The 14,345-nt window shown below is 40.5% G+C and overlaps 1 protein-coding gene across 1 annotated transcript; it reads right to left on the reverse strand.

The window, feature by feature from the left end:
• Positions 1–272: 272 nt before the first annotated feature.
• Positions 273–10,109, reverse strand: LOC306918329 (protein NLRC3-like; the record flags this gene model as incomplete). The annotated part of the gene is made up of 5 exons (XM_079531216.1): positions 273–799; positions 7,571–7,626; positions 7,868–8,041; positions 8,196–8,366; positions 8,458–10,109. The coding sequence occupies 5 exons, from the start codon at positions 10,107–10,109 to the stop codon at positions 273–275; spliced, it is 2,580 nt and encodes an 859-aa protein (XP_079387342.1).
• Between the last annotated feature and the right edge of the window lie 4,236 nt (positions 10,110–14,345).

A 14,345-nucleotide genomic window follows, 5' to 3' on the forward strand; every position in this document is an offset into this window, starting at 1 on the left:
TACAGTACTACATGTAGCTCCTCCTCCTCTATGTGACACTCACAGAGACACTGAGGAGCCCCTCCCCCAGCACCAGAACCCAACATAGAGAGGTTCACTCACAGAGACACTGAGGAGCCCCTCCCCCAGCACCAGAACCCAACATAGAGAGGTTCACTCACAGAGACACTGAGCCCCTCCCCCAGCACCAGAACCCAACATAGAGAGGTTCACTCACAGAGACACTGAGGAGCCCCTCCCCCAGCACCAGAACCCAACATAGAGAGGTTCACTCACAGAGACACTGAGGAGCCCCCAGACCACACATAGAACCCAACATAGAGCGGTCCAGTGAACGTGGACTGGAAGGTGTGCAGGTGTGTGAGTGTGTCAGAGGACACTGCGTAGAAGGACACAGTGCCAGCAGCATGGTCTACATACACTGCTACTCTGTTGGAGGAGGAGGAGGAGCTGAATGGGAGGTCAGTTCTCTTCTTATTGTGCAACACAGAGTAGCGTTCACCACCACTATAACACTCCAGACTCCATGAGAGGTCATTGTCTCCAAACCCACTGTCATCACCCTTTTTGCTGATATCTCTGTGTGTCACTGCTGCCTCAACCCGTCCACTCCACTGTACCTCACTGTAACAGCGTCCACTCAGTGGTTCCTTACACATCACCTGAGGCCGGGTCATAAATCTGTCTGCATGAGGAGGATAGTTCTGATCCTTATACACCCGTTCCACCTTCCTGTTGTTCTCAGACAGAGAGAGGAGTCTGTATGCTGTGTTTGGATCCAGAGTGAGTTCACACACATCTGATGAGAAGAACACACAATACAGCACCAGTTTACAATCACACATAATAATAATAATAATAATCATAATCATAATAATAATAATAACAACAAAAATCACGATGTTGACACTGTGTGTGTGTGTATCATTTTAGTCGACTAAATCTACTGCTGATTTGCCTCTAAGGCGTCATAATGCCTGATTTTGGTTGTGTGCATGTGTGCGTGCGTGCGTGCGTGTGTGTGTGCATGTGTGCGCGTGTGTGCGTGCGTGCGTGCGCATGTGTGTGTGCGCGCGCACACGTCTGTTCGTGTGTGCGCATGTGCGCGCATGTGTATCATTTTAGTCGACTAAATCTACTGCTGATTTGCCTCTAAGGCGTCATAATGCCTGTTTTTGGTTGCGTGCATGTGCATGTGCATGTGCATGTGCATGTGCTTGTGCGTGCGTGCGTGCGTGCGTGCGTGCGTGCGTGCGTACGCATGTGTGTGTGCGCACACTCGTGTCTGTGCGTGCGCGCGCGCGTGCGTCTATGTGTGCGTGTGTGTATCATTTAAGTCGACTAAATCTACAGCTGATTTGCCTCTAAGGCGTCATAATGCCTGATTTTGGTTGGTGCATGTGTTGTGTGCTTGTGTAGATACTCCACTGTTACGTTCTTAGTCTACGCATGATTCATGATAACTACTTTTTATATATGTGATGTATTGCCATGCTTTTGTTATTGCTTAATGTAAGTCGCTCTGGATTAAGAGCGTCTGCTAAATGCCTAAATTGTAAATTGTAAATTGTGTGTGCATTAATGCATTTGTGTACGCTCACAAGTCTGTGACTCTGTGCGTGTGCATTTATGCGCGCGCGTGTGTGCGTGTGTGATTGCTCCCGATGTGCTGGTTGGTACCTTGCATGGCTTCCGCCGCAATCGGTGTATGAATGTGTGTGTGTGTGAATGGGTGAATGTAATGCACAATCTATGTAAAGCGCCTTGGATAAAAGCGCTACATTATATAAATGCACCATTTACCATATGATTTTAGTCGACTAAATCTAGTAGCTCGAGTCGTAGCTCTATGAGCTTGTAGATCTGCTATTTTGGAAAAATTGTGTGGGGGGGGGAGGGTCCCTGGATGATGGGGGTCAGATGGGGGTCGCAGGCCAATTACAATAGAGTTTTTGGGGACCTTGACATGAAATAGTTCTGATATAGAAACATATTAAGGTTTTTCATAAAACTGCATGGATTTAGAAGACATTTGTACCACGCTACGAGCTTGTAGATCTGCTATCTTTGAATATATATTATTTCACAGCAAATGTTTTTAACTCAAATCTTTGCTTATGGGGGGGTCCCTGGAACAACATATTTTCAGATGGGGGTCTGTGGCCAAATACATACATTTTGGGGTCCTTTACATGAAATGTGTGTGTGTGTGCATGTGTGTGTGCGCATGTGTGCGTGCGTGCATGCGTGTGTACGCTCGAAAGTCTGTGACTACGTGCGTGTGCATGTGTGAATTTATGCATGTGTGTGTATGTGCATGTGTGCATTTATGCGTGTGTGTGTGTGTGTGCGTGTGCGACTGTGCGTGTGTGTAAATGCTTAAACATGTAGCTAGGTGTAATGTTAGAGACCACAGAAGACATGTAAATATGAAATAAATGCTTAAACATGTAGCTAGGTGTAATGTTAGAGACCACAGAAGACATGTAAATATGAAATAAATGCTTAAACATGTAGCTAGGTGTAATGTTAGAGACCACAGAAGACATGTAAATATGAAATACATGCTTAAACATGTAGCTAGGTGTAATGTTAGAGACCACAGAAGACATGTAAATATGAAATACATGCTTAAACATGTAGCTAGGTGTAATGTTAGAGTCCACAGAAGTGAACCTTTCAAGCCTGTTTTCTCAACTCGCTGTTTCTCTGCAAGACATTACTCTATAAGCCATATCTCCAAAACTGGTGGGTCAAACTGAACAACCAATATGTCAATTCGAAGCGATGATTCCCTGCTTTCATATGACATACAAAAATTCAAAAAAATCCAATGGCAGTCTCTCAGTCAAATTTGGTCACATTTAGTCACCTGAATGTCTTAGTGTTAGTTTAGTTTTAGTTAACTGAATATCATATGATTTTAGTCGACTAAATCTAGCTAGTCGACTAAAAGCTCTATGAGCTTGTAGATCTGCTATTTTGGAAAAATCGTGTGTAATATCGTGAATCGTGTGAATATTCGTTCACAGCAAAGACAATTACTCATACCCTATCTTTGCTTCTGGGGGGGGGAGTCCCTGGATGATGGGGGTCAGATGGGGTCGCAGGCCAATTACAATTCAGTATTTTAGCTGTGACGTGAGCGCGAGCACGTGAGATACTTCCGGGTCCTACTTTTGTGTCCCCATATACGCTTTTGTGTCCCCATAGAGTTATACTGTGACGCTCCGTCGGACTAAATCTGAGACGAAAACCACGAAAGTCTAATTTTACCGCTTTCCTCGCAACAACAAAGCTGCGCTGCTCTCCCAAATCTGGCTGTGACAGGCCGTCTGCCCCACACGGAATACTATCGCCATTTTATTTCATTGTGTCAACTAAATCCTCATTAATGCAAACTAGATTCAACATACTCAAGCCTGCAAACATTCTAAATATGCCCCCGAAATATTTTACTGAGCAAATGGACTGTTACCACCTTCAATAATAATGATAATAATAGTCTTTATTGTCTCCACATCATATTTTTTTTGTCATGGACACTTGTACAAAACATTAATAATTCTACTCGAGTTGGAAGCATTAAGACCCATTTTAACCCTCAATGGCTTCCTTTCTGAAAAATAACGTCATTGTAAAAAGATTCACGCGTTTAGATATTCTATTTAGAATGAGATGCGGACGGAGCTGGTGCCACTTGGACCCGGACGTAACGTAGCACTACAAAATGATGTCGGACTTAAATACTGAATAGAGTTTGTGGGGTCCTTGACATGAAATAGTTCTGATATAGAAACATATTAAGGTTTTTCATAAAACTGTTGGATTTAGAAGACATTTGTAGAATCTGGTCTCAGGTCTCAATGGGTTAACCCATTAAGACCTGGAACACATCTGTGTCACCTTAACTTTTAACCACATTAGCTGTTGAGAAATAGCAGATCTACAAGCTCGTAGACCTTAACTTTTAACCACTTTAACCATTATTTAAACTTTAGCTGTTGAGAAATAGCAGATCTACAAGCTCGTAGACCTTAACTTTTAACCACTTTAACCATTATTTAAACTTTAGCTGTTGAGAAATAGCAGATCTACAAGCTCGTAGACCTTAACTTTTAACCACTTTAACCATTATTTAAACTTTAGCTGTTGAGAAATAGCAGATCTACAAGCTCGTAGACCTTAACTTTTAACCACTTTAACCATTATTTAAACTTTAGCTGTTGAGAAATAGCAGATCTACAAGCTCGTAGACCTTAACTTTTAACCACTTTAACCATTATTTAAACTTTAGCTGTTGAGAAATAGCAGATCTACAAGCTCGTAGACCTTAACTTTTAACCACTTTAACCATTATTTAAACTTTAGCTGTTGAGAAATAGCAGATCTACAAGCTCATAGCACGGCACAGAGTGCTGCGCTAAGAGCTTGTGGATCTGCTATTTTTTTAAATCGTGAAAACGTATATGCAAATCTTTTATATATTCTTTCACAGCAAACATTTTTAACTCAAATATTTGCTTCTGGGGGTCCGTGTAACAACATATTTTCAGATGGGGGTCGACGGCCAATTTCAGAAAATGTTTGGGGTCCTTTTATATTCCATGTTTTATATCATCCTGCATTGTTCTTAAAGACGTAGTGAAATGTTTTTCACACTTTTAGAGAATATCTGTGGTCATATGGGCATAGGCCTACCTATAACAATGGGGTTTTTTGCAATTGTTTTCATCGTGAAAACGGGTGCAAATCTTTTATATATCTTATTTCACAGTGACCGTTTTTAATTCAAATCTTTGCTTCTGGGGGGTCCATGGAACAACTTATTTTTAGATTGGGGCCGACGGCCAATTACATACCGGTACATACATTTTTCCATCCTGCATTGTTTTTTTATATTCCATGTTTTATAAGACCTAGTGAAATGAAAAATATTTTTTTCACACATTTAGAGCATATCCGTGGTCGTCATATGGACATACCTAACAATAGATGCTAAAACAATGGGAACATTTCAATGTTTGTGAATTTTTATATCAAAAGTCCATAAAAATCCAAATTGTAATGACTTTGAATGTAAACGTGCTGCGTGATGACGTGTCATCTGTGTCACCTTACACCGGGGCTCCACCGGGCGCGTCAGCGTCGCGTCTCCGTCACCGTCAGGGAATGTTCTCTTTTTAATCAATGAAGGGTGGCTCCACTGCCCGCGTTGCGTTGCGTTGCGTTGCGTTGCGTTGCGTTGTGTTGCGTTGCGTTGTGTTGTGTTGTGCTGCGTTGCGTGACTGCATTAAAATTGCCCCGGTTCGTTTTTTGACGCACGCTACGGAGACGCAACGCGTCCGGTGGAGCCCCGGCGTTAGCTTTCAAACACGTTGACCATTTTTTTAATCTTTAGCTGTTGATAAATAGATCTACAAGCTTGTACGAGTGCCGTGCTACGAGCTTGTAGATCTGCTATCTTTGAAAAATTGTGAAAATGTGGCGCAATACTTTGAATATATATTATTTCACAGCGAGGGGGGGGGGGGGGGGGGGTAATTTAGTTTTAGTCATAATTTAGTCACCTGAATGTCTTAGTGTTAGTTTAGTTTAGTTTTAGTTAACTGAATATCATATGATTTTAGTCGACTAAATCTAGCTAGTCGACTAAAAGCTCTATAGATCTATAGTTATTTTGGAAAAATCGTGTGCAAATCTTTGAATATTCATTCACAGCAAATAATAATACTCATACCCTATCTTTGCTTCTGGGGGGGGGGGGTCCCTGGAACAACACATTTTCAGATGGGGGTCGCAGGCCAATTACAATAGAGTTTTTGGGGTCCTTGACATGAAATAGTTCTGATATAGAAACATATTAAGGTTTTTCATAAAACTGTTAGAAAACATTGTAGAATCTGGTCTCAGGTCTCAATGGGTTAACCCATTAAGACCTGGAACACATCTGTGTCACCTTAACTTTTAACCACATAGCTATTGAGAAATAGCAGATCTACAAGCTCGTAGTGCGGCACCGAGTGCCGCTCTACGAGCTTGTAGATCTGCTATTTTTTTTGTTTTATCGTGAAAATGTATGCAAATCTTTGAATGTACATTCTTTCACAACAAACGTTTTTAACTCTAATATTTGCTTCTGGGGGTCCGTGTAACAACATATTTTCAGATGGGGGTCGACGGCCAATTTCAGATAATTTTTGGGGTCCTTTTATATTCCATGTTTTATAACATCCTGCATTGTTTTTCATTTGTATTCCATGTTTTATAACATCCTGCATTGTTCTTAAAGACGTAGTGAAATTAAAAATACGTTTTTCTCACTTTTAGAGAATATTTGTGGTCATCATATGGGCATACCTATAACAATAGATGCCAAAACAATGGGAAATTTCCAAATGTGTATTTCTTTTACATCAAAAGTCCATACAAATCTAATTTGAATAACTTCCTTTGAATGAAAACTGCGTGATGACGTGTTGAGCCTCAAATTAATAAAAAGTAACTTTGATTGAATTCACCTGTTTGATTCCCATCGCTGCGCGTTCACCCAAACACAGCTGGTTCTGATTACAGAACTACTCCATTTTTAATCCCATTCAAGGTGACGTCCAGACAGTTATTACTCATTTTAAACTCAATCATCACGCTGAAATATGTATCTGAAAACATTGTAGGGTAGAAAGCTACGTAGTAGCAAACATGCTGTCTGTCTGTCTGTCTGTCTGTCTGTCTTGTAAACAAACAGAATCACGCGGATGTAGCATAGACACTAACGTCCCATAGCCTGAAGGGATGCAACGCTCTGATTGGTTCAGAAACAACACGCTTCCGTTTCAGATTTAAACTTCAACATAAAATTACCGAAAATGCAGACGGACGACGTACCGAAAAACAACTGATTTCTAGTGGGCGTGGCAACCCAAGGGTGAATCAGAATACTTTCATATTTGGAATATATAATATTTGGAGACGACCCGTGTCGCGTGTTGTCACGTGGTTTGATGCGTTGTTACGCGTTGTGACGCATAAAGACCCAGAACATGTCTGTGTCGCTTAGATTTAAACAACTTTAACCATAATTTTATAATAATTTACAATTGCCAAGCTCATAGCCTGGCAAGCTATTTGTGAAAAATCGTGTGCAAATCTTTGAATATATATTCTTTCACAGTGAAATTTTCAACTCAAATCTTTGATTCTGGGGGGTCCCTGGAACAACATATTTTCAGATGGGGGTCCGCGGCCAATTACATATAATTCTGGGGGTCCTTGATATGAAATAGTTTGAGCACCACTGATACAGAAACATGATGTTTTTCAGAAAATTGTTTTATAAGACATGTAGAATCTGGTCTCAGATCTCAATGGGTTAAAGGGTCATTGACACAGTAGCGATTAACCAAAAGTAAACGATTAGCAGACGAAGCAAACGAGAAAACACGAGCAATTCTAGCAGATCTTTATATTCATGTATTAGCTTAAATTAGTCTAAATTAAATTAAATTAGCTGATATAATAGTTCGATGTGATGCTTTTATTGAATGAATAAAACAGAACAGAAACTTACTTATCGTGCTCTTCTTCACTCCTGGTATCAGCCTGCAGACTCCACCGTGCTCCACACTGGAGTTGGAGGAGAGACAAAGCCAATATTCTCTATGATAATATAAACTATGATTTTACACCATTAAACATTAAAAATAATACAGAACAGCATCACAGAATGATTGAGAACATTGTTCTGACCAAAATGTTGTGTTGGTCTTTGTCTCTTACACGCACGCACGCACGCACGCACGCACGCACGCACGCACGCACGCACGCACGCACGCACGCACGCACACACAGACCAAGTCTCTCATACCTAAGAGCGTCCAGTCTGTAGCGTGGATCCTTCGCAACAGCAGAGAGCATCGCTTTGCCTGATTCTCCTGGATGATTGAAGGTCAAGTTCAACTCTCTCAAATGGGAAGGGTTGGAGCGCAGAGCTGAGGTCAGAGAAGAACAGCCTTTCTCTGTGACCAGACATCCTGACAAACTGCACACGCGCGCACGCGCGCACACACACACACACACACACACACACACACGCACACGCACACGCACACGCAGTGAGACGTTTCACAATGTTACATTCTGTTCAATTGAATTTAGAAACTTATTAGGTTTTATTTAAACACAGTTATACTGACTTGAGAGTCTCCAACATGCAGTTTGGACTCCCCAGTCCCTCTGCCAGAAGGTTGACTCCAGAGTCCTGAAGGTTGTTATTGCTCAAGTCAACTTCTCTCAAACTAGAGCTGGAGCTGAGAGCTGACGATAACTCCTGACAGCATCTCTCCGACAGGTTGCAGCCACTCAGCCTGAAGAAACAATAGTGGTGTATGTATTAGATTTGATGTTAAATAAAGATCAAATAATATTTGAAATGTATCCAGTTATCAGTGAACCTACAGAGCTTTCTTGGAGGCTTTGATCACGGGCAGCAGCCCCAGAAGAGCCTCCTCTGAAGCAGAGTACTTCTTCAGGTCAAACACGTCCCGCTCCTTTCCTGAAGACAGCAACACGAAGACCATAGCTGACCACTGAGCAGGAGAGATCTTGTCTGTGGAGAGACGTCCTGACGTCAGGTACCGCTGGATGTCCTCCTCTAGAGAATGATCATTCAGCTCATTCAGACAGTGGAACAGATTGATGCTTCTCTCTGGAGATGGATTCTCTGTGATCTTCTCCTTGATGTATTTGATGGTTTTATGATTGGTCTGGAAGCTTTTCCTTTTTTTTTTTTTTATGAGCTTTTGTACGAACTTCTGATTGGTGTCCAAAGAGAGGCCCATCAGGAAACGCAGGAACAAGTCCAGGTGTCCATTTGGACTCTTTAAGGCCTCGTCTACAGCACTTTGGTAGAGGTGATGCATCTTAGGTTTGAAAACCTTTCCAAATAACTTGGGCATCTTGGAGGTTGAGAGTAGGTTGTCACCACTGTTGATGAAAGTGATGAAGACGTGGAGGGCAGCCATAAACTCCTGAACACTCAGATGGACAAAGGAGAACATCCTGTCCCTGTACGTTCCGCTCACCTCTCCAAACAGTCCTGAGTACACTGCTGCGTCGCTGATATCAATGCGAGCCGCTGTCAGGTGTTCTTCCTCGAAGATCAGGTTGCCTTTCATCAGCTCTTCAAAAGCCAGTTTCCCCAGAGACAGAATGACATCATACTGTTTCCTGTCAGGATACTTGGCATTCTTGCATAAGGACTGCATCTCAATGAAGTGGAGGTACATGGCGCTCTGGGTCTTTGGCAGCGCTCCTTTCTCCTTTGTGCTCACAATTCCTTCCATAACGTTAGAAGTGATCCAACAGAAGGCCGGGATGTGACACATGATGTGGACGCTTCGGGATGTCTCGATGTGAGAGTAGATTTGAATGGCCAGCTGCTCATCAGGGAATCTCTTGAAGAAGTACTCCTTCTTCTGAGGGTCTTTGAACCCTCTCACCTCTGTCACCCTGTCAACAGACGGGATCTGGTCGGCGGCTGCAGGTCGTGTGGTTATCCAGATTTTAGCTTTTGGAAGCAAGTGCCCCCTGATGAGGTTTGTCAGGAGGACGTGCACTGTGGTCGGCTTCAACGGATCAGTCCATGTCACAGTGTTCGGGAAATCTAGAGCTGGCTTCGATTCATCCAGTCCATCCAGGATGAACACAATGTTGCACTGTTCGAAGGTGCAGATCTTTATCTTCTTGGTTTCACTAAAGAAGTGATGAAGAAGTCCCTCCATGCTGTACTTGTTGTTCTCCTTCATCTCCAAATTCAACTCTCGGAAATTGAATGAAAACACAAAGTCGACATGCTGGTTGGCTTTGTCTTCTGCCCAGTTCTGAGTGAACTTCTGAACTTGTACTGATTTACCAATGCCGGCCGCTCCCTTCATCATCACTGTTTTGATGGGGTCACTTTGTCCAAGTGAAGGTTCCACTATGTCGTCCATGTTGATTGGTGTTTCTGGTCCAGCTGTTTGGCTGTATGCCAATTCAATCTGCCTGATCTCGTGTTCTTTATTGACCTGTCCACTGCCTCCCACTGCGTTGTAGACCTCTGTGAACATGTCACTCAGAAGTGGGTTTGGTCCTTCTTTTGAGATCCAGTGATTCAAACGCTGAATCTTCTGCCTCTGATTAGACTTGAGCTCTTGTTTACACAGAGCAAGAGCTTCTAAATGACCAAAGACAAGATGACATCATTAAGGGTGTGTTATAGAATGACATCATTATAGATGACATCATTAAGTATGTGTTATAGAATGACATCATTATAGATGACATCATTAAGTAGGTGTTATAGAATGACATCATTATAGATGACACCATTAAGTGTGTGTTATAGAATGACATCATTATAGATGACATCATTAAGTATGTGTTATAGAATGACATCATTATAGATGACATCATTAAGTGTGTGTTATAGAATGACATCATTATAGATGACATCATTAAGTGTGTGTTATAGAATGACATCATTATAGATGACATCATTAAGTATGTGTTATAGAATGACATCATTATAGATGACACCATTAAGTGTGTGTTATAGAATGACATCATTATAGATGACATCATTAAGTATGTGTTATAGAATGACATCATTATAGATGACATCATTAAGTGTGTGTTATAGAATGACATCATTATAGATGACATCATTAAGTGTGTGTTATAGAATGACATCATTATAGATGACATCATTAAGTGTGTGTTATATAATGACATCATTATAGATGACATCATTAAGTGTGTGTTATAGAATGACATCATTATAGATGACATCATTAAGTGTGTGTTATAGAATGACATCATTAAGTGTGTGTTATAGAATGACATCATTATAGATGACATCATTAAGTGTGTGTTATAGAATGACATCATTATAGATGACATCATTAAGTATGTGTTATAGAATGACATCATTATAGATGACATCATTAAGTGTGTGTTATAGAATGACATCATTATAGATGACATCATTAAGTGTGTGTTATAGAATGACATCATTATAGATGACATCATTAAGTATGTGTTATAGAATGACATCATTATAGATGACACCATTAAGTGTGTGTTATAGAATGACATCATTATAGATGACATCATTAAGTATGTGTTATAGAATGACATCATTATAGATGACATCATTAAGTGTGTGTTATAGAATGACATCATTATAGATGACATCATTAAGTGTGTGTTATAGAATGACATCATTATAGATGACATCATTAAGTGTGTGTTATATAATGACATCATTATAGATGACATCATTAAGTGTGTGTTATAGAATGACATCATTATAGATGACATCATTAAGTGTGTGTTATAGAATGACATCATTAAGTGTGTGTTATAGAATGACATCATTATAGATGACATCATTAAGTGTGTGTTATAGAATGACATAATTGTAGATGACATCATTAAGTGTGTGTTATATAATGACATCATTATAGATGACATCATTAAGTGTGTGTTATAGAATGACATCATTGTAGATGACATCATTAAGTGTGTGTTATAGAATGACATCATTATAGATGACATCATTAAGTGTGTGTTATAGAATGACATCATTGTAGATGACATCATTAAGTGTGTGTGTTACAGAATGTGGTCCTTATATCAGTGAGAGATGCCGACATTTTGTTAAGGCCTATTTTGTCATGACGGAGTCACGTCGACAAGCTAAAGCTCTTTGGTTACTAAAATATGACGAGTTGTGTTTTCGAAAACTGTATTGGGTGATCTACTGGATGTTTAAACTGTATTGGGTGATCTACTGGATGTGTAAACGGTATTGGGTGATCTACTGGATGTTTAAACTGTACTGGGTGATCTACTGGATGTTTAAACTGTACTGGGTGATCTACTGGATGTTTAAACTGTATTGGGTGATCTAGTGGATGTTTAAACTGTATTGGGTGATCTACTGGATGTTTAAACTGTATTGGGTGATCTACTGGATGTTTAAACTGTACTGGGTGATCTACTGGATGTTTAAACTGTATTGGGTGATCTAGTGGATGTTTAAACTGTATTGGGTGATCTACTGGATGTTTAAACTGTATTGGGTGATCTAGTGGATGTTTAAACTGTATTGGGTGATCTACTGGATGTTTAAACTGTACTGGGTGATCTACTGAATGTTTAAACTGTACTGGGTGATCTAGTGGATGTTTAAACTGTATTGGGTGATCTACTGGATGTTTAAACTGTATTGGGTGATCTAGTGGATGTTTAAACTGTATTGGGTGATCTACTGGATGTTTAAACTGTAAACTGTATTGGGTGATCTACTGGATGTTTAAACTGTATTGGGTGATCTAGTGGATGTTTAAACTGTATTGGGTGATCTACTGGATGTTTAAACTGTATTGGGTGATCTACTGGATGTTTAAACTGTATTGGGTGATCTACTGGATGTTTAAACGGTATTGGGTGATCTACTGGATGTTTAAACTGTATTGGGTGATCTACTGGATGTTTAAACTGTATTGGGTGATCTACTGGATGTTTAAACGGTATTGGGTGATCTACTGGACGTTTAAACTGTATTGGGTGATCTACTGGACGTTTAAACTGTATTGGGTGATCTACTGGACGTTTAAACAGTATTGGGTGATCTACTGGATGTTTAAACTGTATTGGGTGATCTACTGAATGTTTAAACTGTATTGGGTGATCTACTGGATGTTTAAACTGTATTGGGTGATCTACTGGATGTTTAAACTGTATTGGGTGATCTACTGGATGTTTAAACTGTATTGGGTGATCTACTGGATGTTTAAACTGTATTGGGTGATCTACTGGATGTTTAAACTGTACACTGTATTCCCCAACACAAACTATTAAACAAAAAATAAAGTACTGAATACTTGAAACATGAGAAAGGGTTCTTTTAACTCACACGTATGAAGTAAATTGAGCAGGTTTTTCCCTTTGAGTAATATGAAGTGCTAATTTTCTAGTAATCTGAACTGGTTTAGTGCATTTAATTAATCGGAGCTCTATGGCTTTTATTCCCATTTACTCAAACACCCTTGCCTTGAACGTGACTGCATCTGACGTCATAAGTGGGCGGGCATTGAAGTTCTCTCTCAACTTTCTTTAATGGCGGCCGGTTGCTCGCAGTGCGGTCGGAGCGTTCAGTTGGACTAAAACGAATTTATTTTCTTCAATTGATCAAGAATTGTCTCACCACATCAACTGTAAGTATATTATACATGAAATCAATATATTGTTTTGATAATTTGTTCATATTAACATGTAGTTTTCCGTGTCGACTGGCGAGGTGGTTTGCCCGCCTAAACTTGTGTTTGTTTGTGTGCGCGCTTACTTAATGATTATTAAATCGGCAGTAGTTTGAATAACTTTTTCATATTTGGAATTTGTTCGTATGTGTCGACATTTAAGAGCGTGCTAAAATGCATGTGAGTTTAAAATAATATAATATATGCTCACACCGGCCCGGTGTGTGTACTGTGTGTGTGTGTGTGTGTGTGTGGGTGTGTGGGTGTGTGGAGGGGTGGGTTTGCGCGCGTTTAGTATTACTGTAATACACGTGAATTCGGCAGTAAAGTTTTAATTACTTTTTGGTCATATTTGGAAGTTGTTCGTGTGTGTCGACATTTAAGAGCGTGCTTATGCATTTGAGCCTAAAATGTGCTAGGCGCCGCTGTGTGTGTGTGTGTGTGTGTGTGTGTGTGTGGAGGGAGGGGGTGGGTGTGTGGAGGCGGGGGTGTGTGTGCGAGGAGCGCGCGCTAGTATTACTTTATTAAACATTCGGCAGTAGTTTAAATTACTTTTTTTTAGCCCATATGCACCCGCTTTGCCGTACAGTGGAACAATCCCATTGAGATAGAATGAACACTTACCCATTCCATTGTTACAATGGGAGTCAACGCGAACGCTAGTGTCGCCACTCTCTTACGATTCCACTCGGGGTCTAACATGTGAATTTATATTCGGTCCACGGATATTTTTCTTATCGTCATAATGTGGTGTGGAAGTGTTGTTAAGAGCCAGCTTTATACAATGGTGTGTGACTTTGCAAAGACGCAATGATGATCGATGCATGTAGCTGCATCCAAATTAACTCACAACGCATCTTTGCAGCGTTTCATCTACCCGTGTTAAGCATGCCGACAAGAACGGATTCAATCAATCGATAACAAGCCGACATCATGTCACATGTTTGCTTGTATCTGTTATTTTCGGCAAATGGAAATTAATCATTATTTACCCTTAACATCTAATTCATAGTCTCTAAGGTCTGGTTATAGTTCCAGACC

The sequence above is a fragment of the Electrona antarctica genome, assembly GCF_951216825.1.
Source record: "Electrona antarctica genome assembly, contig: scaffold_156, whole genome shotgun sequence".
Taxonomy (NCBI): Eukaryota; Metazoa; Chordata; class Actinopteri; order Myctophiformes; family Myctophidae; genus Electrona; species Electrona antarctica.